General features: G+C 54.6%; 1 protein-coding gene across 8 annotated transcripts in view; it reads right to left on the bottom strand.

Annotated features, from left to right (window-relative positions):
• Positions 1–26,010, bottom strand: part of SHANK2 (SH3 and multiple ankyrin repeat domains 2) — a 549,250-nt gene that overhangs the window by 246,855 nt on the left and 276,385 nt on the right. For all 8 annotated transcript variants that reach the window (XM_082629529.1, XM_082629530.1, XM_082629526.1 and 5 more), the window contains 2 exons: positions 25,115–25,284; positions 20,199–20,312 (listed from right to left, as the gene is read on the bottom strand). In XM_082629529.1, coding sequence (XP_082485655.1) covers positions 20,199–20,312; positions 25,115–25,284 — 284 coding nt within the window. The remainder of the gene's footprint in view (positions 1–20,198; positions 20,313–25,114; positions 25,285–26,010) is intronic.

Raw genomic sequence — 26,010 nt, 5'->3', positions numbered from 1 at the left:
CTCCCCGGTAATCGGACACCCCGCTTGGGTCGGGCGCGAGGCCCTGGGCCACATGATGTCCCAGCTCCAAAGGAAGCTGGTAGAAAAACGGGTGAAACATTACCACCCCCATCCCCCAACTTCCCCTGGCGTGGTGAAGTGGGAACTCCCCTCGGGCTCTGGACTCAAGCCCCGTCTCTGCCTCTCAATGGCTGTGTGACCTGAAGCAAGTGACGTAACCTCTCTGAGCCTCCGTTTCTTCACTCAGAGAATAGAGACCAGTGACTTTCAAGGGCGGGTCTAAATCACAACAACTGCAACCAAAACAATAAATCCTAAGGGACCCCATTTATTGGGCGCCTACTGTGTGCAGAGGCCATAAGAGCTTTATAATTATGGGGTAATTTAATCATCCTCGAAACAATGCTGTGTGATAGGATAACTGCTGTCCACGTGGCCCAGAAGGGGAAACGGAGGCACCAGGGTCAGGAGGGAGGGGTGGAGGCGGCCTGGAGCCCAGGGGGTGTGGATGGACTGTGCTGAGGATGCGGGTAAAGCACTTGCCCCGGTCCTGGCACACGCAGGGGGAGTCCACCCGCCTCCTGGTGCCCTGGGGCCGCCCAGGACTGTCTGGGCTCACTGTGCTCGGTGAAGGGCACGTGCCCCACCCAGTGCTCCCGTACTGTGTCCCAGCCGTCAGTCACACGGGGGAACAGCATATGCTTTCGGGTCAGCAAGTTCCACATCAATGGCACACATGGAGAGCACCGCGTGACCAGACAGTGCAACATGCCTGGGTTTGAGAGTTCTGCCTGCCGGGTCACACGTATACATCACTCGTAATGGACATGAGCTACATGTAATAAAGAGGACTCGGAAAGAACCACGTATTTCCCACCAGCATCACACCCAGTGAGGCAGGAGAGGCCTGGGCAAGGCCAGGGGACCTGAGTCAGCCCAAGGAACCAGTGAAAACACAGCCCCAGTTCCTGCTAGCTCACGAGGGTTGCTCAGCTGGCCTGTGTCTCCTCTCACTCTCCTCAAATGGGTGCGGCTTAGTGTCACCCATGCTATTAAAATGCTTTTTAAAAGGGCTGAATGGGGCTTCCCTGGTGGCGCAGTGGTTGAGAGTCCACCTGCCGATGCAGGGGACGCGGGTTCGTGCCCCGGTCCGGGAGGATCCCACATGCTGCGGAGCGGCTGGGCCCGTGAGCCATGGCCGCTGAGCCTGTGTGTCCGGAGCCTGTGCTCCGCGACGGGAGAGGCCCGCGTACCGCAAAAAAAAAAAAAAAAAAGGACTGAATGTATGAAAGTTAAATGATACCACCGCATTAAACTGCATGTAGTTAATCAGGGCTGTGTGACCCACAAGTTTTCCTTCCTCCAGCTGGTTATTAGATCACCTCCAAATCCATCCATCCAACCATCCACCCACGCATTCCTCCGTCCATCCACCCATCTACTCATCCATCCATTGTCCATCCATCCATCCATGCATTCATTATCCACCATCCATCCGTTATCCACCATCCATCCATCCACCCACCCATCCCCATCCATCCATCATCCATTCACCTATGCATTCGTCCACCACTCACCAAACTATCCATTCATTTATCCCTCCACCCACCCATCCAGGCATCACTCTGGCCACCCATCCTTCCTTCCATCCATCCACCTGCCTGTCCTTCCTTCCATCCACTGTCCACCTTACACTGAGCAGCACCTGTTCCACACCAAGTTCTGTACTGGGCAGGCACTGAGGATCCAGAGAGGCTATTACGGTCCTTCTCCTACTAGATTCCCAGGCACTGGGAGGGAGAGGCTTACAAATGAAAAGACAAGCCAGCGAGCAAGACCCCTAGGGGGTGAGATGAGGACAGCTCTGTGTTTATCGGGGAGAAAAGAGTCAGGGAAGCAATCACAGGGTGTAGGAGCAGGCGTGGAAGGGAAGTATGCGTTCAGCCTGCCAGTGTCCATTTCCTGCTTCTGGGGAAACACACTTAGCCCAAGTTTAGTGTATGTGCTGTGCCCAGTCCCCTCCAAGGATGGGCATGGGATCCTGGTCTGGTCAATGGGTCCAGCCTACCCCCTTGGTCACATGACTTAAATCAGTTCATCGAGACCCAATCCTGAAACTTCTCTCATGATGATTGGGAAAGAGGCACTCTCCTCCTTCTACGGCTGCTAAAATAGTTGAACCTTAACCTGGTGCTGCTGGTGGCCACCTCCACATGGTACGGGGAGAGCCTGCCAAAGAACAGAATCCATACAGAGGACGCCAGAGAAAAGGGATGGAAAGAGAGCTTCCTGATGCTCTCTGAACACCTGGATCCAGCCATGCCTGAAGCTCTTATTCTTAACCTTTAAAGTTATTATGTTTCCTTTTTGGCTCCAGCCAGGTTGAGCTTGATTTTTGTCATTTGTAATCAAGAGGCCTGATGAATATAAGCGGTAATATTCCGTGCTTCAGGACACAGGTTCTGACCTGGTAAGAGGTCCAGGATCTCAGAAGATGGTGAGAAATCTGAGGGAACTTTGGAACCCCCAGCCAGGGCCCCCAGGGTGGCTGGTATAAGTATGCAGGCACTGACTCACCTTGGGCAAGTCCCTTCCACTATACAAGCCTCAGTTTCTCCGTGCGTGAATAAAATTTTTTCTTACTTAAAGCATCCCCCCCTAACTGTGCTCAAACGATATCTCATGTCTTGCATCCTGAGCTGCTCTGGGTGAGGTGGAGGTGGCAGTGGTGGAGGGAAGGTTGTCCAGATGCAGTGCGCACTATGAAAACAGGAAGAAGGCCGTTCTTTAGGACATACTATGGCAAAGTGGCCAGCTGTCTACCCCAACGTCAGTTCTCCAATTTTTCCGCAGGTTGTCTGGAATAAAGGCTATAACGCTTAGCCTTCCTTAAGATTATGTTGTGGCCAATAGTTGGAAGAATAGAGGACACTTTGCATGTCCTTAAAAAGAGGGAGCGTGGTTTTGTGTCTTCTCCTTTCCTCTGCTGGAATGTGGATGCAGTGGGTGGAATCTAAGCAGCTGCCTTGAACCATGAGGCAGCCTGTTAAGGAGGATGGAGCAGCAAGACGGGAAAAGCTTAGATTCTCAAGCGCCCAGAGCCCCCACCCCAGCATCGGACCATCTTCCTCTGTCTCCTCTAATATGACAGAGGAACAAACCTCTACCTCATTTAAGCCATGGTTCTCGAATGTTTTCCTGTCACGTGGAGATGCTCCAGCTGAGGGGGAGGGAGATGGTAAAGGGGAGGAGGGTCACTTCTTTCAAGATACAAATGTCTGGATTTTGACACTAATTGGAAAGCATCCTATTTATTAGAGTTCTCCAGCCACGCCTCACTTGTACATCTCCAGGCCCAGACCTAAATCACTAAAATACTTTCTACTCCTAAGCAACCACTTTCTCAGATGGGTTCTCGTCATGGGTTTAATCAAACCATAGAACCCGCATGTGGAAATAAAGGCTCCTGGGAGTATATGGGGCAGCTGTGCCCGAGGCTGCTCCCACAGGTAGGGGGGTGTTCCTCACTTGTTAAAATGTACCTGTCGATTTCCTTTTTGTTTCATAACAACTCCATTTTGTCACTCTAATTTTAGTGGCAATGTTTTTGTTCCAATCAGCGATCATTTTGGAAAAGTAGGCTGCTGGAAGAGTTCTTGGCATACAAAATGACAAGCAATTTTTAAACGGCATAAGACTGATGATTTTTAACCACACTGAATTCTAAATCTGTTTCGGGCTGGTTAACTCTCGTTAGAAAATAACGAGCTCTTTCAGATTGCTGTCCATTCTGCTAGCTCCAATGTGGCAGGCATGTGTGGTGGGCCTCCTGGGCACTGGCCTGGATCACTGGGGGGCAGCAGGCAGGGTCCCTGCCCTGGGGAGCCGTGCACAGTCGGGGGGCAGGGACACACATGCGGGAAAGTGTCACAGCAGATGCCCGCCTGAGGGCTGGGCTTCGTGCACCACATCCTGGCTGCAGAGAAGATGCCAGGCCAGGCGGGGCGAGGGCATCACTGCAGCCTTCCACCCCACACTCCTGCCCCAGCTCCGGGAGGCACCAGCCACACTGACCTCACTCTTCAGAGTCAAAGTTCCAGGGTGTGACGAAGCCTGGCAAGTCTTCAAAAAGTGCAACATAGAATTACCATATGACCCAGCAATTCCTCTCCTAGGTGTGTCCCTCAAAGAACTGAAAACAGGGACCCAACCCAAAACTTACACATGTTCATAACCGCCGAAAGGGTGGAAACAACCCAAACGTCCATCGATGGATGAATGGATAAATAAAATGTGGCATATCCATACAATGGGACCTTATTCAGCGCTAAAAAGGAATGATGCACTGATTTATGCTACAACATGGGTGAACTTACAAAACATTACAGTAGGCGAAGGAAGCAAGACACAAAGGACCACATATTATGTGGTCCCTTTCACATGAAATGTATAGAAAAGGGAAATCTATAGAGACAGAAAGTAGATTAGGGAGACGATGAAAATGTTCTAAAATTAGATGGTGGTGATGGTTGCACAGGTAGGTGGATATTCTAAATGGCACAGAATTGTCCAATTTAAAATGGTTCACTCTGGGGACTTCCCTGGCAGCCCGGTCCAGTGGTTAAGACTTCACCTTCCGATGCAAGGGGTACAGGTTCGATCCCTGGTCAGGGAGCTGGGATCCCACATGCCTCAGGGCCAAAAAACCAAAACATAAAACAGAAGCAGTATTGTAACAAATTCAACAAAGACTTTAAAAATGTTCCATATCAAAAAAGTCTTAAATAAAAAGTGTTAAAAAAAATAAAATGGTTCATTTTACATTATGTGAATTTCACTTCAATTTAAACACATCTGAAAAAGAGATTCCAGAACATTCTGCCCGGGGCTCTGCTTAGCCACCACTGCCTTCCCTCCGAGCCCCCACTCCTCGGGTCACCACCTTGGATGCTCTGGGTCTCTCCTGCCCGACCCTGCAGGGCCCTGGGCCAAGCAGCAGCAGGGGGTGGGGTGATGGAGACAAAATACACAGGCCTGGTTCAGCGCCGGGGTGGCCACTTGCCAGCTGGGAGACTCGAGAAAGCTGCAGAGCTTCTTGGAGCCTTGGTTTCCTTCCTTGTAAACTGGAGAGTCACACGTCCTGGGCCCTGTTGTGTAAGGTGAGCTCCCTGCCCGCTGTCTGTAAGCACAGGGGCCACGCCTGGTGGTGGATTCATTCAGGGACTTGGTACTGACCCGGCGAGGGATCTACACCAGACCCGGAATTGCTGACAAAATGGCAAGCGAGGCCGACAAGGTCCCTGCTGTCACTCAGGGGACAGAGGAGGAACAGATAGACCCCAACCAGCCAAGGAGTTTCATGCTACCAAGAGGAGGGCAGGGTGGGCCCTTGACGCAGTGTCTGAGCTGAAATCAGAGGCCGGGAAGGAGCGAGCTGCTGGCAAGGGCACTGGAGCTGGGAACAGCGCGGGAACAGAATGTGCGGGCCAAGCTGCCGAGAAGGGGTGCGGGCACATGGGCGACGGGCCTCAGAGCAGGCCCTGTTCTAGCAGAGGGGCTGGTCTCTGCGGGAGAGAGCCCCGCCCCCTACTCCCCCGCCATCTCCCGAGTGGGCGGGCACCACACTGTGCTCCTGATTGGCTCACCAAGCAAAGGGAGGGAGCGGCCATGGGTGGGGGGGTTTCCTGGGCGGGAGAGCAGGGCTGCGGAAGCCTCAGGCCTTGGGGAGCTCCAAGAGGGAGGAGGGGGAGGGGGCCTTCCCTCTGCCCCCTGGGCCTCTGTGACCCGCCATCCCGGAGTCACGGAGCCTGTGCAGGGCCCTGCACGCAGAGCTCGCAGACTGCCAACAGCAGACAGCCGAACGCACCACACTTGTTGCTAGGACGGGAAGAGGCAGGGAGAGCTTCCAGGGGGAGGCGGCCCTTGGATCAGGCTTGGTGGGGAAGCAGGGCTTTTGCCAGGAGGAAGAGCATGCGCTCAGGAGCAGAGCCCGGGGCACAGGCCCCACGCTGGCTGCGCGGGCCTTGGGGAGAAAGCTTCACGTTCCCTACCGCCTGTGGAGCAAACCCGGCAGCAGGGCTGCTGCTGGTCCCCGGCTGGCCTGCCCTGGTGTGCACAGTGCGAGTCCTGGCCACACTGGGGGACGCAGCGGGTCACCCTGGGCTCAGGAGGCCACTCTGCGGCTGGACCCTGACTGCCGTGCAGCAATGGACCGGGGCCCCTGCGCCACGAGGAGATGCCAGGTGCCTCTATGGGGGTCACGCGAGTTCTCGCCAGGCCCAGCAGGACCGTCTGCGGGCGAAGGGACCGAGCACAGAGAGGGCAGGTGACGTCCCCAGGTCACTGGGCCAAGCCGGGGTCCCAACCGATGCAGAGCCACGGACATCCCAGCAGCTCTGCCCCTGCGGGGAGCCCTTCCAGGCAGACCCTGAGGGTGAAGGCGTGACCCTCAGGCGTGAAGGGTCACTGGACACGAGTCCAGAGGTAACAGACCTGGCCCCATTCAGCCAAGCAGTGCCCCAGGACCTGGACTTGTCCTGTCGGTGCCAAGCCCCTGCCAGTGTCCGGGAGGCAGGTCTCCAGTGCGGCAGCAGAGGGCGCTGTGCTGAACACCCGGCGTGCTGGGTGCTGCCGCCCTGAGCCTCTGGGGCTCCCTGCGGGGTTTGTTCACCCTGGTTCAAAGTCCCTCTTTCCCCTCCTGTAATTCAGGGGTGGGCTCTCCTCCGTGGAATCCAGGCCCCCCACCCCAGGTGTCGGCCAGTGCGAGGGGGTTGGGGTGAATGAATGAATGAGGGGGTGAATGACCAGCCCCGAGGCTCCGGTCTCCCGTACCGAGGGAGCACGTCCTAACACCCGGACCCGCCAGGCCTCTGTTCCCGGCAGTAAGTAGGGCGGCCCCGTGCACCTGGCAGCCGGCAAGTGATGCCAGCTGCCCCTCTTTGCTCTCACAAGTGTCCCCGTTTGGATGGTAAATGATGCGGTCTCCCTGGCACTGAGACTCCTTCTAGGAGCGTCCACGAGAAAAGCCGGGAGCTTCAGGAATAAGAAGTGGGTCAGATCATTGCCGGACTTCTGTCTCTGTGCCAGGGCTCAAGGACAGCTCGGCCCTGAAGCCAGCGGGAGCTGCACGTTTACCTGAGTGGGTGTTCAAGGGACACACCGCGCAGCCGGGGCCCTTGGCGGGGGCTCCTTGAGCCTCTGGAAGAGTCCACGGCACTGTGTGTATGCTCACACATGTGAGCACGTGTGCACACGTATGGTGCACCATGCAGGCGTGCGTGTGTACGTGTGTGTGTGCAGCTCTCACTGACCCTCACTGAGGTCTGTGACCCCTGCCCCCAATGCTCTGATCTGTGCCAGTGGGAGAGGCTCTGACACACATGGCATCCCGCAGACCCGGGAGGCTGCAGGCACGAGGCTGCCCCCATTTCCCACCCCGACGCGGGTCACGAGGGGACCACTGTGAGGGTGCGACCTCTGGGTGGCATGTCACAGCAGGTGGGTGGCACGACCTGGGCCCCCGTCTCTGATGGGCACCGTGCAGCGGGGGATCAGGTCAGATAAAGCTCTGGTCTAGGGGAGAGAGAAAGTTCTAGTTTCTACTCCAGTATCCTGCATGTGGGATCAGAGCTTGGCCTTCTCTCCTGTCCTTTCCTCGGGTGTCCTTCCAGGAAACAGAGCCACCAGCCCAGCCCCTGCTCCAATAATAAAATCTAGGAACACGACGCAGGCTTGGGGAGGCCCTCAGGGCGACTGCTAACATGGCTACCAATCTGCTTGGATGGGAACTTCCGGAGCCCATCAAGGTCATGGTCAGGCACTGTCCTGATTAGCTGTCCGGCTAAATTATTTGACAACCCCTCCCCCTCCCCCACTGCTGATCCATTTGGATGGACGTCATCGTGCTGAGAAGGCCAGTGAGCCCGGGTCCCAGCGTGACCGCCAGGAAGTTACTTAACCCGTAGGGTCCTTCTCTGTAAAATGGGCCCTTTGTATCCCACAGAAGACATCTGGGAAAAAGAAGCAGCACTTTGAGAAGTTGTAACCATGTGCAAACCAGAAGCACTGCGGTGACAAGGAAAGTGACCTTGGTGTCAGTTTTCTTAGCACTAATCAGAAGGTGGGCCTTCCCTCTCCTTAGTAAAAGACTCCCGAGGAGTCCTCCCTGCTCCGACTTCAGTCCCTCCTCCCCACACCGCACCCCAGGGGTTAACAGGCTCAGGGGACCCACCACTGGTCTGAAAGGAGGGGAGGGAGGGTTGCGGGCAGCCCCACGGGCAGAGGGCACTGTTCAGAGACACGGAGGCTGGGGCGCGCTCTGGGGCCGCACTCCCCACTGCCTGGTGCTAAAGATGCAAGGGCAGCTGGCTTCCTGGGCACCTGACAAAGGAAGGTGCTCAGCCCGGGGTGGGGGCTCCACGGAGAAGCCCAGGGGCGGCTCCTCTGCACACATGGAGGGCAAACTGAGAACCTTCTGGATTCAGGTGAAGGTCATATTTGCATCTCGGCTAAATAAGCAGGGGCCGCTGGGGCACATTCGCCACAGTCAACAGCTGTGCAGCGTTGGACCACGCACGTTCCTGGGGGATCTGGCTGCATTCATTCGGCAATGATTTCTCAACACAAATCTCTAGCAGAGACAACCTGGAGCCGGGGCTCCCGCTGCAGGGGGGCACCGGAGCCTGTGTCTAGTCGCAACAGGCTTTTGCAGCCTGGCTACCGCTCCACGCCCATCCTAGCACGTGGTCCACGGTGCAGGTCAGCCTGGCCCACTGTGGTCAGCACGGCCACTGCTGAGCCGAGTTTAGAGCCCTATCCTTGGGCAGGGGGAGGTTGGAGGGTGCATCAATAATACATACTCCCTGCGGCCAAATCCCAACCTCAGCTGAGCTGCAGGAAGAACTCCCAATGCGCCGCAGTCCGTGCCATCAGGAATTAGGAAACCCTGGGTGTTTTCAAAACAAGGCGCCTTTGTTTAAAAATGGCAGCCCTCTAGAGGGTGAAGATCTCTGAGTCTGAGCACAAAACGCATGCCCTCGGGCACCAGGTGGAGGCAGATGGTGGCATATCCAAGTCAGCAGAGCCTCTAGGAAAGTTTAGGGACCCAATGCAAAATGAAAATGGGGGTGGGGTGGGGAGGGTGTGCAAAAACGATGAAGAATTCCAGGATGGCGACTTGGGAGCGTTAAAGAGGCGAGGGCCTGTGCAGCGGCGTGTCTCGCCTGCCCGTGGAGCCAGTCCCTGCTGACTTGAGAAAAGGTGTATTCTATGTCCCCAATTCCCCTGCCCCAACGGCTGTGGGCAGGTCCTATCTTCAGGGAGCTGCAGAGAGCTGCACCCCAAGAGGACCCTTGGGGACTCCCTGAAGGAAATAGACGGGATACAGTCAATTGTCTGTCCCGGACGTCAGTGCAGTTCTAGGGCTGAAGACAGAGAAGAGGTGGCTTCACGCTGGGCAATGTACCAGGGCAAGTTGATTAAAGGCGACGCATCCTGAGGTCATGGACACAGAGCTTTTACATTGTGGGACTTCCCTGGTGGCGCAGTGGTTAAGAATCCACCTGCCAATGCAGGGGACACGGGTTCGAGCCCTGGTCCGGGAAGATCCCACATGCCGTGGAGCAACTAAGCCGGTGCGCCACAACTACTGAGCCTGCGCTCTAGAGCCTGCAAGCCACAATTCCTGAAGCCCGTGTGCTGCAATTACTGAAGCCCATGCGCCTAGAGCCTGTGTTCCACAACAAGAGAAGCCACCGCAATGAGAAGCCCGTGCACCGCAACGGAGAGTAGCCCCTGCTCAGCGCAACTAGAGAAAGCCCGCGCGCAGCAACGAAGACCCAATGCAGCCAAAAAAAAAAAAAAAAAAAAATTTGTGAGGCTGCTCGCTGAAGTGGTACTTGCAATAGTAAAGCGGATAGCTGGATAGCCAGTGTCATGTCAATGTCACATCAATGACATCAGTGATGGACACTGTCCATCAATGGCTCAACCACGACGGCTTCTGGAAATGGTGTTTCGGAAGACTGTTTTCAATCCATGACACCATGTCCTTTGCCACTTGGGAAACAGAAAAAGTAGGATCCATAATTTAAAAGGATGCATTCAATTTTGTTTAATATGCATTTTTACTCAAAGAAGGACCAAAATTTAGGGTGGGGATTATCAATGTGGGGTAGGATTATGAGTGATTTTTGTTTTCTTCTTTATACCTTCCTATGTTTTCCAAATTCACTGCAGGACCAGACACGACGAGTATGATAACATGTTAATTTAAAAAGCGAATGCCTCTCCAAAGATTATACGCAAACGGCCAATAAGCACATAAAAAGATGCTCAACAGGCTTCCCTGGTGGCGCAGTGGTTGGGAGTCCACCGGCCAATGCAGGGGACACGGGTTCGTGCCCCGGTCCGGGAAGATCCCACATGCCGCGGAGCGGCTGGGCCCGTGAGCCATGGCCGCTGAGCCTGCGCGTCCGGAGCCTGTGCTCCGCAACGGGAGAGGCCACAACGGTGAGAGGCCCGCGTACCGCAAAAAAAACCAAAAAAAGATGCTCAACATGACTGGTCATCAGGGAAGTGCAGATCGAAACCACAATGAGATACCACCTCACACCCACTAGGATGGCTATAACCAAAAAAACCAGAAATAGGTGTTGGCAAGGACAGGGAGAAATCAGAACTCTCATACACCACTGGAGGGAAAGGAAAATGGAAAGCAGTGTGGCAGTTCCTCAAAAGGTGAAACAGAGTTACCACGTGACCCGGCAATTCCACTCCTAGGTGTGCCCCAAAAGAACTGAAAACAAAGTTTCAGTTCTGCACACACACCGGGCTCAAAGGTTCAAACCGAAACTTTTACACGAATATTCACAGCAGTACTAACTCAAAAGCCAAAAAGCAGAAACCCAAATGTCCATCAACTGATGAATGGATCAACAAAACGTGGTCTACATTTACAAGGAAATATTATCCAGCCTGAAAAAGAAATGAAATTCTGACACCTGCTGCGATATGGATGAACCTTGAAAACATTACGCTAAAGCAAGTCAGTCACCAAAGACTGCATATAGTAGCCTTCCATTTATAGGAAACGTCCAGGATGGGCAAATCCGTGGAGACAGAAAGTAGATGAGTGACTGCTAGGGGCTGGGGGAAGTGGGGGATGGGGAGTGATTGCTAATGGGACAGGTTTCTTTCTGGGGTGATGAAAATGTTCTGGAATTAGATAGTGGTGATGTTTGCACAACCTTGAGACTAGACTAAAAACCACAGAATTCTACACTTTAAAAGGGTAAGTCTTATGGTTGGAGAAGTTCATCTCAGTTTAAGGAGATAGAAAGGTGGGTGCCATGTCTGAAGTCCTTCAGATCGTAGAGGGAAGTAAAATGAGGCAGAAAAGGTTTGAACGCCCAGCACTGATCTTACACCTGATTTGATTAACTACTTTTTTTTTCTGCTGAGCCGCATGGCATGTGGGATCCTCGTTCCCCGACCAGGGATCGAACCCATGTCCCCTGCAGTGGAAGTGCAGAGTCCTAACCACTGGACCACCAGGGAAGTCCCTTGTTTAACCACTTGGAAGCTTCTGGAAGCTGCATTTGCTGAACACGAGTGCTAACTCTTGATTTACGTCTGTGGATGGTGCCCAGGCTGCCACTTCCTGCCCTGTCTCCCTGGTGCCAGGTCCTCCAGGAACCCGGGCTCCTCCCCCTCCTGGTGCCCCCAAGCCCACAGACCCTGCCCGGCTGGGGACAGGGGATATTCAGAGCGTCCTCCCAGATGCTTTCCTTGGCTGTATGATTTGTTGAAGCAGGAGGCTGGCCCTTACACATCTCCTTTACATATGCATGTCTTACATTTAATCTGCCAACGTGAGAGTTCATCTTTCCCAGCATGCAGCCCCCATAAGCCAATGTTTATTCATTATCCCCGGATCTGTTTCCTATCGTCTATTTCAGAGGAGCCAGAAACAACATCTTAACTCAATAACAGAGCACCATATGATGCTTCCGTCCTCCAAAATGAGCCACGGCTTACTCTGGGGGGTAGCCCTTGGGTCCTGTCTGTGTCCCAGCTAGAGGGGGGGGCTCCTGGCCTGGCTAACCATCCCTAAACTGGGTGCCCAGGGAGAGGCCGCGGGTCTGTCCTCACTAGAATGACAGATGGCAGGTCAGTGGCCACCTGCACATACTGGGAGCAGCTCATTCATCCCACCTCTTGCAGGGCATGACAACACCCGTCTTCTGGGGCCCCCCAGAGGCCAAGTCACTCACGACACAGACAAGGGGGATGGGGCAGTCGACTGCTCCAGCAGGATGCCCTAACCCCAGCGCCACTCTGCCAGCTCTGCGGGGTGGGGTGCAGGTCCAGTTCCCTGTATTTGCAGGGGGGAGGACAGGCAGAGACGGAGGCCACTGTGCCTCTGGGTCAGTTGAAGGGACTGCTCCCTGAACAACCTCCAGCAGCCAGACCCGAAGACACCGTGGCCTGGGATGTCAACGATGCTGGTCTTTTCTTAGGTATCATAGTAGCCCACTGCCTTCCCTGCTGTCCGCAAACACAGTGGTTTTAAAGAGATCTCATCCAGTAGAGCTGGGGAGGTTTAAAATGGGAGAGGCTCCATGAACGGAATTGGGGTGAGCTGTGTGTGAGAGGGAGAATGGGTATTGACACCACCCTCAGGCACGGTCCACCCATCTACCTGTCCGTCTGTCCATCTGTCCATCCACCCATCTCTTCATCCATCCATCTGTCCGTCCATCCATCCACCCATTCATTCATCCACTCATCCCTCCACCTCTCCATCAGTCCATCCATCCGTCCATCTGTCCATCCATCCGTCCACCCAAACCTTCACCCATCTGTCCACTCACCCATCCACTCATCCATCCCAGAAGTACTTTCTCAGCACCTGCTCCATTTCAGGCCCCACGTCCAGTATGGGGAACACCGATGTGAACCCGCTGTATCCTCCTGGTTCTTTGCCCTCACAGAGGACAATACACCTTGGTCAACTGACCTTACAAACCGTATTTACAAACTAACGTACAGGCCCTCTCCTCCATCCCCTTGGCTTGCACCCAGTGTACTGATGAAATCTGCCCCAGAGCAGAGGACAGCCCTGGGCTGACCCCGAGAGGCTTCCAAATGCTGGTGGGCCAGCGTGCAGCCTGGGCAGGGGACAGTCTCGGGACAGAGAGCACAGTCACTGCCCTTGACTCAGACAGAAGAACGGGCCCACTGGGGACGGGACTGTGTGACAGGAGGGCGGGGGGAGGCGTCTGCAAAGTCCCACGTGGAGCAGGGCACGGCCCGTGGCTACCACTTTTCACCACCGTCACAGACTGAACTGTATCCCCAGGTCCGTGTGGTGATGCCCTAACCCCCACTATGACTGTATTTGGAAATACGGTTTTTAGGGAGCTGATCAGAGTTAAATGAGGTCATAAGTGTGGACCCTCATCCAATAGAACGGGTGTCCTTACAAGAAGAGGGAGAGACACCAGAAATGTGCCAGCACAAATAAAGGCCATGTTAGGACACGGGGAGAAGACGGCCGTCTACACGCCGAGGAGAGAGGCCTCAGGAGGACCAGCCCTGCCCATACCTGGATCTCGGATTCCAGCCTCCAGGACTCTGGGAGATAAATATCTGCTGTTTAAGCCCCCGGTCTGTGGTATTTTGTCATGGCAGCCCTTTCCTGCCCACTGCCATCCACACAGGTGACCCAGGGTGGGAGTTAAGAGTGTCCCCCACCCCCATGAGAATCTCGGTGACACTCACCCCCCCCTGCCCCCAGAACACTGGCCCGTAGTGACCACCACTGTGCAAGGCGACTGGGGACAGAGCTGCAGACCACAACCTGTAGCATCAGGAGGGGCCGTGGGGAAGGAGGGCGGGGCTGGTACGAGCATCAACAGGTTGCCATGGTAACCAGGGGCAGGTCATGGCTGCTGCGGGGAAGGGGAGAGGGCCTGGGTCCCAGAGTGACGTCAAGGACTGAATCCTCCTGACGGAAGCAGAGAGACCTGGCAGATTTCTATTTTGGGGGCAAGCCCGAGCGTGGAAACTGGTATTTAAAACACAGAGCAGCTGCCTGGAGACGACGGCACACACACCAAGGCGGCGAGGCTCCAAGTGTATTTGAATAAAATGGCGTAAAAGAAAGAAGCGGGGAGGCTGTGCGCTTCTGCTACGGTTGTTTAACAAAAACACAATCATTAGCAGCCAGGACAATGAGTCCCCATATTGATTTTGTGTTCCGTTAGGGAACAGCGTGTAACTCCTTCGGAAGCCGGCTCTTTTGTCTCTTATTAATATTTTCAGTTACAGTTGTGCTAACAGAGGCATTTGCCTGTATTCTTAAATGTTCTAAAGAGAACAAAAGCATTCCACTTTGGAACCGATCGTGCCCACTGTGATACGTCGCAGACCGTTCACACGCACCGTGATCACCGGGACGCCTGTTTCATAGCGGGGACCGCACTGGCCGCTGCCCCGTGGCTCCAACCAGCGCTGCCCGGAGGTGCGGTGACAGCTCCCACACCTACCTTGTCTCCCAGGGTGAAGGCGGGTCACGGCAGTGGCCTCCGCCCCTGGTCAAAGAGCCCAGACGCTCTGGCCTCCCAGCTGAAGGGGAGGCCGCAGTCGTGGCCCGCAGGAGCCCAGCCGCCCTCCTCTGCTGGTCAAGCACCAGACCGGCCTTGGCATTGCCCTCCTCCCGCAGCCCTGCCCAGGCCCGGCAAGCCACACGAGCACACCCATCCCCCAGCGGCAAAGAATGATTCTACATATGACCCAAGTCAACCTAATCAGGGCCAGTCCTGGGACATCTGCAGAGGAGGCAGGGGAGACCCAATTTCCCTCTCTCCCAACACCTCTCTCTCTCTCTGCTGGACCTGGATCTAGCCCAGGGTTCCCAGGGGCCAGCCTGAGAGGTGAGCCGGCCAGAGAATAAAGCCTCCGGGCGTGCAGGATACCTCTGTCCAGCCCAGCCCAGACCCCGGCGTAGCCCTTGAGCCCCCGGGCTGGACCCAGGCTGCGGGCCTGATGGGCTGGAAGAGAGGACCTCAGGGCGTGCTGCCGCCGGAGGGGGCTTCCGTGCCAGGACAGACTCCTGGGAGGACCTGGGCCGGGGCTGCTGGGCCCTATGTCTGCTCACCATCCTGCCCCCAAGCTTGAGGTGGCCTGAAGATGGCAACTGAGAGTTTTGGGGTGAACCCTGTGGTGGGGTAAAGGCAGGTCTCTGGTGGGCCTTGGGGTGTCCAGCGGGGGAGGCTCCAGAAGGTGGCCCAGAGCAGCCCCCCTGGCTTGGGGGTGGCAGGGGTCCCTGGGCTTCACTCAATACCTTCCAGGGGTGGGATCACTTGGGTCTGGGTCACACGGGGCACTCTGTGCTGAAGGTGAAGGCCAGCCGTGGCCTTGGGCATCGTTCCCATCAGGTCACGGCAACTGAAACCAAAGATGAGCTGGATTCCCGTTTGCTGGGAGTGAGGAAACAAACGCTCCAACAGCCGCCTGAGCTTCAGGGACCGTTTGGATTCTGGGTGGGGCTCAAAGAGCAGGGATCTTGCTCTCAGCAGAGGGGCCCCCGACGGGCTGGGCATCCCACTGCGCTGTGGAGAAGGACCCGGAGCAGAGGTCTGTACCATGGCCCCAGCCCCCTCCTGAGGGTGAGCGAGACTGTGCAGGTGTTTGCAGTAGCGGGGCAGGGGGGTGGGCCAGGACAACTTTCATGTAGACACAGAACTGGTATGAAGACCTGAGCACCTCACAATGCCAAGGGCGACTAGATGGAATTGCTATTTCCTATCAGCTTTTCACTCCTCCCCGCAGCTCTGGTGGAGGAGGGCGGCCTCATGGAACTCAGAGCAGGCCAGTCCTCTCTGTGGTCACCTTGGCCGCCTCTGGAATGCAGTGGGGGAGGGGCTGTTAGACCAAGACCCACAGGGTTGGGGGGTGGTGGGACAAGCAAGCAGGATAAGGACCCACTGCTGCTGTCCAGGTACCACGTGCCCTCAGAGAGCATCGAGGCGGCTGGTACTGCACCACTGTCATCGGGGCACCGGCTCTGTAGATACCATGATAAACGTGCGATGCGTGTGCGGGAGGGGCGTGTACATAATTAACTGTCCATTTCCTCCAAATTTCCACCCTCCACACACACACAGTAACATCGTCACCCGGGGCACCTTGCTGTCAATTCTCTGGGCTGATGCACGCAAAGAGGGGAGTTTTTATAAATCGGGACTCACCTCCGTCTCTCCTGCACAGAAACAAAAAATCCTACAACTGGGCTCCTTCCCCCTGACCCTGTGCACACATCACCTTGACGTCCTTCCCAGGTGAAGAAACCTATGCAGAGCCATTGAGTCACCCGTGCCAGCTGGGAGGCAGCGGAACTGAGAAGGAGCCTGGGCCGGCCCTGCGTCCCCATCACTCCGGGAGGACGGGCACCAGGATGAATCAGTGGTGGTGCGACTCCAGGAACCCACGCCGGGCGCCCCGTAGGGAGGCTGCCCGGATGTGGTGCTAGGACAGAGCACAGAGCGTGTGAAGTTTCAAAGAAACAGCTCACGGCCCAGCCTGTTGCTGAGATGTGGGGGCTTGTGTGTAAGTCACGGGCTTACTTCCTGCCCTGCTTATTCCACAGGCCGGATGAGGCTTTCCACGGAGGAATGCCTGCTGGAAACACACATGGTCCTAAGAAATCAGAGCCAAGGTTAAATGAGCAAGTGCATCACTTGTTAAATAAATAACCACCACGCTCTTCATGGAACCGAGTGGAGCTTATTATCAACGAATCAGCCAACGATCATGGGCCACCGTTTCAGTCTGCTCTTGGGTACCCTTGGCCACCCTTGGCCTCTGATCTTTGTCATCAGGCGGCGAGAAATCAGTTGGTCCCACTCACAGGCATAAAGTGCCCCAAGCAGGTTTCTCCATCCTGCTGGTCCTTCCTAGAATCATTCACCTGTCATTTAGTGCACGTGAGTGAGATCTGCCAGCTAATTGTCCACCTTACAGTCTATAAAAGTGGTCCTACACTAAAGAGAAAGCGTCTAAGGGCTCAAACCAGCCAACTCTGTATGGAAGGAGCTTGCTGCATGGAAATATTTAAAAAATATTTTCTGCCATCTTCTGGATTCTATGTATATTCAACACAGCTTTCAACATTAAAAAACAGGCGCTATAAAAAGTGCTAATTGTGAAAGCAAAGAATGGAGAAATTGGACTTCATTTAAAAAATTTAAAAACCTTGTTAAAAGACACAGAAATGAAAAGGCTAAGTCACAGGCTGGGAAAAATATGTGCAACATACATCTAACCAAGTACTGATAAGTAGACTCTGTAAACGACTCCTACAAGCCAATGATGGAAAGAAACATCCCAATTAAAAATGGACAAAAGACTTGAACCGATAGTTCTCAAGAGAAGCTATACATAAGGTAAGAAAGCACATGAAAAGGTGTTTAATAACAGTAGTCATCAGAAAAGTGCAAATTATACCCGCAGTAACATATTCTCCACACCCATAAAGAATGGCTGAAATTAAACAGACTGTTGTTACCAAATGTCACTGAGAAGTGGAGCCACTGGAGTGCACACACACTGGGGGATGGGAGTACAAGAAGGCACAGCAGCTTGGACAACTGTTTGGCAGTTTCTTATAAAATTAAACACACTCCTACCTTGTGACCCAGTAGTTACGCACCTCGGTGTTTCTCCAAGAGAAAGGAAAACACGGCTGGAGAAAGACTCGCACAAAAATGTTCAGAGCGGCCTAAGTGGCGAGCCCAGACTGAGAAGCAATCTAAACATCCATCACCAGGAGCATGAATAAACATACTGGGGTATAAATATACAGCCAAACACTCTTCTTCGGCAGCAAAAATATACAGAGCACCGATCTACAGCCCAACAATAGCATTCCGCTGTGTGAAAGACACCGGGCTCAGGAGTATGGGCTGTAGGTTCCAGCTCTGAAATTCAACAGCAGGCTAAACTGATCTCTGGTGACGAACTGAAACCGAGCAGGACCCTGTGGGGACTTCCTGGAGACAGAACCCCCCCACTCCCACCCCTCGTGTAGCTTCCCTCTTGTTTGTAGAAAAGCTTTAGCTTCCCAGGCCCTCCCCGAGTTCCAAAGAGCAAATGTCATCAGAGAAATACAACACCAAGACAGTCAAGCAAGACGAAATAATAATAGTTTAGCCGTAAAACAAAGTCAAGGACCTTTAGCTCCTCCTCAGGTGCTATAGATTATATCCTGAGTCATGTCCCTGAGTTGTTTTGCAGATACTAAAATGCCCGCCAGGTGGAGGAAGTTAATTGCATGCTGACAACCAGTACGTAGACCCCAGACTGAACGGCACCAGAAAGTTGCTGATGGAGATTCCTGAAACATCACCCTGTTACCTCACCAACAATCAATCAGCGAATTGTGCACAAGCCGATCACACACCCCATGAGTCTCTCCCTCAGACTATCTTTCAAAACCCTTCCCTGAGAGCCTTCAGGGCATTTGGGGCTTTTAAACATAAGCTGCCCATTCTCCTTGCCGGCCTCACATCGGACACGTGCAATAAACACTGCCTTCTTCCTTCACCACAACCTGGTATTAGTAGATTGGCTTGGCTGCACGTCGGGTAAATGAACCCAACTTTGGTTCAGTAACAAAATCAGAACCGTGGTTGCCTCCTGCTGGGAGGTGGGTGACTGGAAAGCGGCCTGAGAGACCTTTCTGGGGTGATGGACAGGTTTCACCTCTTAACTGCAGTTGGAGACACAGGAGTAGACGTTTGTCAAAATGCACTGAACTCTTCTATAACCTGTGCATTTTTTACCGCACGTAAACCATACTTTTATAAAAGACGATGTTAAGTCACGATCTCAGAAAGCCCAAGGCAAACAGAACCCAACAGGAACCACTCTGGACTCTCCCCCACCCTGAAATCCAGCTCAAATCCCATCTCCTTTGCACTGTTCTCTCCCTCCACCCCACTCCACCCCGGGTCACAGCGGTGCCTCCCTCCTCTGGCCAGTAATCCATATCATAAGTAGAGTTACCGTGTTCATATTTACCATCCTTAGTAGACAGAGGATGGTACCCCCCAAAAGACGCCCATGTTCGAATCCCCCGTGCCTGTGAGTACATGACCTTACAAGGCAAGAGGGAATTAAGCTTTCTAATCAGTTTAGCCTGACCTGGGTCCTCCAGGTGGGGCCGATCTGACTACATTAGACCTAAAAACTGTAGAAAGAGGAGGCAAAAGGGAGGGTCAGAGAGATGCGGCCTGAGACCTGGCCCACAACTGCAGGGTTTGAGGACAGAGGAGGGGCCCCCAGGCAAGGGATGCTTGACCTCCAGAACCTGGAAAAGGCAAAGGAACGAACTGTTCCCTAGAGGTTCCGGAAAGGAACACAGCCCAACTGGCGCCGTGATGAGACTGCCCAAGGATGCAGCAAAGCCATCGGCCACAAAGCGAATGTGGCCACTTCTGACAGATGCACCATGGGTCTGGGATTCTACCAGAAGTCAGCAGGGCATGCGTAGACCAGGCTCTTAGAAGAACCTAGTGCTTTGTGTGTCTCCACCTCTCCTATTTGTTTCTCAATACCGTTTTATATAAGTGGTTTCCTCCTACCATTTCAATCAATCCAGTCTTTTGTCAATCGCTTTCAGGACGAGCGTCAGCAGGGGCTGTGTCTGGGAGTTCTGCGAGGTGCTGCAGTGATGTGCCTCAGACCTGTTTCGAGCACAGGCCTGTTTCGAGCAGTTTTCACTGAGACAGCAAACCTCGAGTCCTCAGGGAGGGCACGGCAGGGGCCGGTGGGGAAACGCGAAGCTGCCTGTTTATGATGTCGGCGTGAGAGATCAATAAAGCAGTTTCAATCATTTACTCTCCCCGCAAAGCCCTTTTCCGACGGCTAGAACGCACGCTCCAAGTTTCCTGGCACACGCATAGACCAGCGTTTTAACTCAAAGCTTCCAGGCTGCCCTGCAACAGATTTCTGGTTTGGACAAAGCCCAGTGGGATGGCGTCCACCGCTTGGAGGATCAGAGAAGCCCTCGGTCCGAAACTCAGCCTTTCTCGGTAACTGCACACCTGCCCGTACCTGCCGCGCGCTCTATGTCAGCAACGACGCCGACCCCAGGCCGGACAGAGGTGAACGGACGAGGGTGGGGTCCGCCTTACCTGCCTGGCTGTCCTTGGGCTTGCACTGGACCTCCTCCACACACTCAGCTGGGAACCATCCGATGTGGCCGCGGGCGCTGCCTTCCCAGAAGCCCCCTTCGCCGATGCTCAGAACTAGAGACAGGGAAAGGGGGAGGGGTTAGTGGGCGGGGCTTGGAGGGTGTGGGTTGCGGACGCAGGGAGGAGGGGCCGGCGGCTCCGGTCCATTTGCTGGCTGACCATGCCTCCTTCAGCCGTAGACCGGGGGCCTGGCAAAGTGTCCCTTGGAGGGGGCACTGCAGAGCCTCTGAGCCCCCAGGTCCCCTCTGCCCGTTAGGCCTGGGGGAGAGGATGCAAGCGCCGGGCGTCCTGGCGTCCTCATATATCACAGCACTCGGCATGTGGCCACTGTGTCCCGTCTCTCGGGTCCCAGCTGAGACGGGAGAGTGGGACCTCCGAGTCCCCACCATCAGTTATTTCAGGTGTCAAAGTCAGGGGACAGGCCACCCTGATGAAGAGAAGCAACCATGAGGTCGTGTCGGCCCCTCTGGAGCTGGGGAAGGAGAGGCCAAGAGTCCAGGCCCACAGGATCTTTGAAATTAGCTTGAGAAAAGAGAATTCACAGCAGGAGACAGGGAAGCAGCCTGCCTGGCAGCTACAAGATACTACCTGGACTTGAAGTGCAAGGGCAGGCTGGCCGATGCCCCACGGGCAGTACCGGGCTTCTGGCTGGCTTATTAATGAAGAACCTGAGGATTATGTTAGTGCCATAAGCAGCAGGGGGCCACTGCACAGTGAAAACGCAAAGTCAAGGGTCATGGGACAGACACAGCTGCCCTGCGTGCAGGGCTGAGGGCGCTGGGTTTCCCCCTTCCTTGGCTCAGTGCTGGGTGCACAGAGGGCCTCACAGACGCCCACTGGGGGGATGAAGTGTATTCATTTTTAAACTGGACCGATGCCGAGCGTGGGTGAGCAATGCAAACCCAAAGACACGAGGTCCCAAGTGCTGCCCAGGCACTGCTTGGACAAATATTTTGTTTGTAAGGGTCAGGCTCTCAGGGGTGAGGTAAGGGAGGGTCTCTGTCTCTTAGGCCTGTGATGCTGGGCTGGGGGCACACCTCCACCCCAAAGCCCTGGCTCCCTCAGCGTGTATCTGTGCAGTGGGAGGTCAGTATAATCTCTGCACATCTTAACCTTCTGTAAATTACTCAGGACCCCCAGGCGCCAGAACTGTGGAGAAGAGATCATGGCCACAGAAATGCCTCCTTCCATCTGTCATCTTAATCTCAAAGGCCAGATAAAGGACACCTGGACCCATGAGTTTTGAAGGTCAACAGCACAGAGTACCTCAGCTTTAGAAGTCTTTGCCTAATAATTTGAAGAAATGGCCTAAAGGGAACAGACAGGCAACCTCCCTGAGGACCACCACGATCATAATCGCTTGAACCATTTTCTCCAAAAATCAGTGCTGGCCCCTTACACTCAGTGCAGCCCAGATGATGGGGAGGTACACCATGGCAGCCCAACGGAACCCAGATGTGAGAGGGGCATCTCGGAGCGCTGCCCTGGATGGCAAGTGGAGCACAGGGACCTGCCCGGGTGCTGTCCAGTTACCGGAGAGGCCTGGCTGACTGCCAAGGGTCCATGTAGAAACTCGTGCTGGGGACCGTGCATCTGCCTCTCGTCTCTCCAGGCAATGTCAAGGTCACACACTTGGGCACAGCCAAGTGACGCCGGCACCAAGCCGACTGCAGGGGTGAGCGACTCAGAGAGACAAAGGAGGCTGCGCTCGCAGTCCAGACAAACTAGACCGGGATCCCCATCCCCAGGTAGGCAGCTGTGGGAGCCTTGCCCCAAGTTACCATGTAACTTAGACAGGGGTCTTTTATGGGCTGGATCCTGTCCCCGATATTCCTCTGTTGGAGTCCTGACCCCCAGCAGCTGAGATTGTGACTGTGCTTGGAGATGGGGTCTTTAAAAGTTAAAATGGAGTCCAAATTCCATCCGGGCGGCGCCCAGTCCTTCAGCAGCCCAGAGACCATGTAAGGACAGGCTGCCCAGTCTCACAGCACAGTCAGGGCACTGAGGCAGCCATGGAGTTCCTCCTCGCCACGACCTGAGCTGAGCCCCTGTGTGCGCTGGATGGTGTCCTCTCCAAACCCCTATGTGGCAGTCCTGACCCCCAGAACCTCAGAATGTGGTTGTGTTTGAAGATGGGGATCTTTAAAGAGGTGATGAAGGTAAAATGAGGTCACTAGGGTGGGGCCCTAATCCCATAGGACTGGGGTCCTTATAAGAAGAGGAGGTCAGGACACAGACACACACAGAGGGACGACCCCATGAGGACACAGGGAGGAGACGGCCGTCTACACGCCGAGGAGAGAGGCCTCAGGAGGACCAGCCCCGCCCACACCTGGATCTGGGATTCCAGCCTCCAGGACTGGAGACAGTTAAATCCCGAGGTTTAAACTGCCCAGTCTGGGGAGCCTTGTTACAGCAGCCCGTGCTGACTCACACAATGGGATCTGACACCTTCGGCCCACAGTGGCTATGAGGTTTACAAGGAAAAACGTGTGACGTCCCCAAGCAGGGTGCCTGGTAAACAGCAGGTGCTAACAAGTCTCCACCTGTATCTCCTCTGTTATCATCTCTGATGTGTGGACAAGGACACGCAGCCCCCAGATATGAAGTGACCGGTCACTGGGTCACCGGGAAGGCTCCCCAGGCCCTTCCCAGCCCAGCCTGAAGCCCGCCAGGGGCCTGGGGGTGACAGCAAGGTGGACGGATGGACACATGGGGGATGAAAGCCCAGGGGTGTGGGCTCAGCAGATTTCAGAGCTGGGCTGGGCAGCGAGACCCAGTGCTCTTTGGTATTAAAATTCCAAATTGCAGGTCATGTGAGTGCTTATATTTATAATTTGAATGTTTATAATTTAAAAGTTAACAAAAATACTGTGTTAAACTACATAGGGACAATCAGGGACTTATGGGTATGATGCTCAAAGACCCCACTGGACCCCACCCCAGAAGGCAGCTGTACACCCTGAATATGATGCAAAAAGGTACAGAACGTGGACAGAAGTAGACGGGCCTGGTGGGATGCGTGCTTGCCCAGGGGGAGAGGGGAGAGGGGAGCTGGATAGGGAAGCCCCTTCTCCACGGCTGGTAGCCTGGACTAAGTATGGTCCCCACGGCAGGGCTGGCAGAGGAGGGGCACATGAGGAAAAACCTGTGTTCTGAGTGGCCTAAAGAACCAGAAGGATGGAGCCAGGAAACCAGGCGCCCTGAAGAGAGTCGGGGTGTCCTCACACGGGAAACAGCCAGGGAGGGGTGGCCAACTCAGGGCACCCACCTCTCTGAAAAGATGCAGAGCAGCTCCGCTCAAGTCGGGGCCTGAGCTGTCACCCAGGCAACCCTCCAAAAAGAAAGAAAGAATGAACTGAAGCCATAATCTCCACAACTTAACACCCTGATGTCCAAAACGCAACAGAAGATTACCAGACACGCAAAGACCCAAGAGGATGGGGCCCATCCTCCAGAGGAGAGAAAACCACGTGAGCCTGACCCCAAAATGACCCTCATGGTGGGACTACAGACGGGGGTTTTAGAGGGACGATGACACCCATCCACGATGTTGTAAAACAGCAATGCACATCCAAAGAGTGAAAATCTCAACAGAGCAATAGGAAGTCTTGGCAGATAGAGAGAAAGTATAAAAAAATACACGTGGAAACCCTAGAATTTAAACGTGTCATTTCGAAATTAAAAAATTCACAAGACGGACTTAACAGTGAAGGGGACATTTCAAAGGAAGGAGCAAGTGAACCTGAAAATAGACCAATAGAAACGACCTAAGGTTAAACAAAAAATGATGGGAATAAAATAAACAGAGCCCCTGGGACATGCTGGTGCCACCAGATGGTCAAGTTTCCATGCAGCTGGACTTCCAAGAAGGAGTTGAAAGAGAGAATGGGTCTCCAGCTGTCCTCGGAAACTTGTAAAACCCAGGGGATGTTGGCCAGATTACGGCACGGTACGGAGGAAGAAGCAGGTCATCATTACCAGCTCAGGGCCAGATGGATTTGAACCTGACCGACTGACACCTAAGGGGCATACTTTCTTGCCCCTGCCATGCCTCTTCCGAAAGCTGCCCTGCAGCGACAGGGCCAGGCATGGTGTGCCCTTTCCTGCTCCACCTGGTGAGCTCAGCTGCCCCCATGTGGCCTGCAGCCCACACCTGTCACTTCTCTACCCTCCTCGTGTGGCTTCCAGCACCACAGGGAACCTCTACAGCCACTGACAACCTCATGCACGTGCCTGCACTAAACCCATCTTCCCTAAGGGCCTCATACACCTCATCTTCCTGCTCAGAAACCGTCACTGACTCCCATCGCTGGTACTGCCCCTGGTCTAACTCCTGGCATGCATGGCGGCCCTCAAGGCTTTTCACCCACATTTCCCAGGATTCTGCTTTGGGCATCCTTCCCTATAACCCAGTGGATCTCCTTCCTTGGAATGTTGCAGGCCCCCAGGCTGAACCATCCACTTGGATGCCCCTCCTTGAGCCCCGAGACGCGTCTGAGTCCGACCTGTGCTCGGCCCCATCCCAGCTCCACCTCCCACCTCCTCCTGAGGCCCTGGGAGGTTTTCCAGATGGAAAAGAGCTGCCTATCGACGCCCTCGCCTGCCCCTCCCCTGCTTTTTTCTGCAGTGGACTCTCCCGTCCCAGATATTCACGTGCTACCCTTCCTAATGGACATTAGAGTCGCTGCGGCCATGAGCATCACTCTAATCCCCGTTCCGCCCTCCCAGGGCTCCGTATTTTCCACAGGGGGCCCCGCGGAAGCAATGCCCTGGACACCGTCACCCCAACGGGGATAAACTGAGGCTGAGGGGCCCCAGCCTGACCCCGCCCTGGAAGCAGAATGGACACTGACCTTTGACCCTGTCACCACGGTGAAGGGGGATCTCACCATCGACCTGGGGCTGGTATGGCTTGACGACAACGAAGAGCCTCCCGGGGACCGCGCTGTACAGCTTCCGCTTGGGCCCCGGGTACTCGAAGGCCGAGAGCGCATCCTGGTTGGCGCCTGGCAGGAAAGCCGGACTGCAGGTGAGAGGGGGGCAGAGACAGAGAGGGAGGGTCACGGCCTGAGACCGAGCAGGGCACACTCCAGACCCTCGGCCCATCTGTTCATAACAAACGCTGAGCCCCGAGCAGTCACATCGGAGCTCCTGATTCTAGACGGGCCTGGAGATGTGAAAAGGCCCGGGAGGCAGCATTCGTGCTTAAAAGACTCAGGTAATTCTGGCAGTTCTACTTCTGGGTAGGTACCCCCAAAGAAGTGAAAGCATGGTCTCGAACAGATATTTGCACACCCACGTGCATAGCAGCATTATTCTCAAAAGATGGAAACGACCCAAGTCTCCACTGATGGATGAACGGATACCCAAAATGTGGTCCATCCACACAATGGAATATTATTCAGCCTTAAAAAGGGAGGAAATTCTGGCACAGGTGACAACATGAATGAAACTTGAGGATGTTATGCTAAATAAAGGAAGACCGTCACAGAAGGACAGATAATGAGCGATCCCACTTAGGGCAGGTACCTGGTGTACTGAATTCATAAGCAGGGTGGTGGGGGCCAGGGGCTGGGGGAGGGGGACGGGGAGTTTGCCTTTAATGGGGACAGAGTGTCAGTTTAGGAAGATGAGGAAGATGGGGGTGGATGGTGGGGATGGTCGCACGACAACATGAATGTACTTAATGCCACTGAACCGCACACGTAAAAATGGGTAAGATGGTAAATTTTATGTGCACGTTTCAATT

The sequence above is a fragment of the Mesoplodon mirus genome (assembly GCF_964341445.2).
Source record: "Mesoplodon mirus genome assembly, chromosome: 7".
Classification (NCBI taxonomy): Eukaryota; Metazoa; Chordata; class Mammalia; order Artiodactyla; family Ziphiidae; genus Mesoplodon; species Mesoplodon mirus.
The sequence above is the reverse complement of the archived record's forward strand: the minus strand, read 5'-3'. Positions and strand labels throughout refer to the sequence as shown.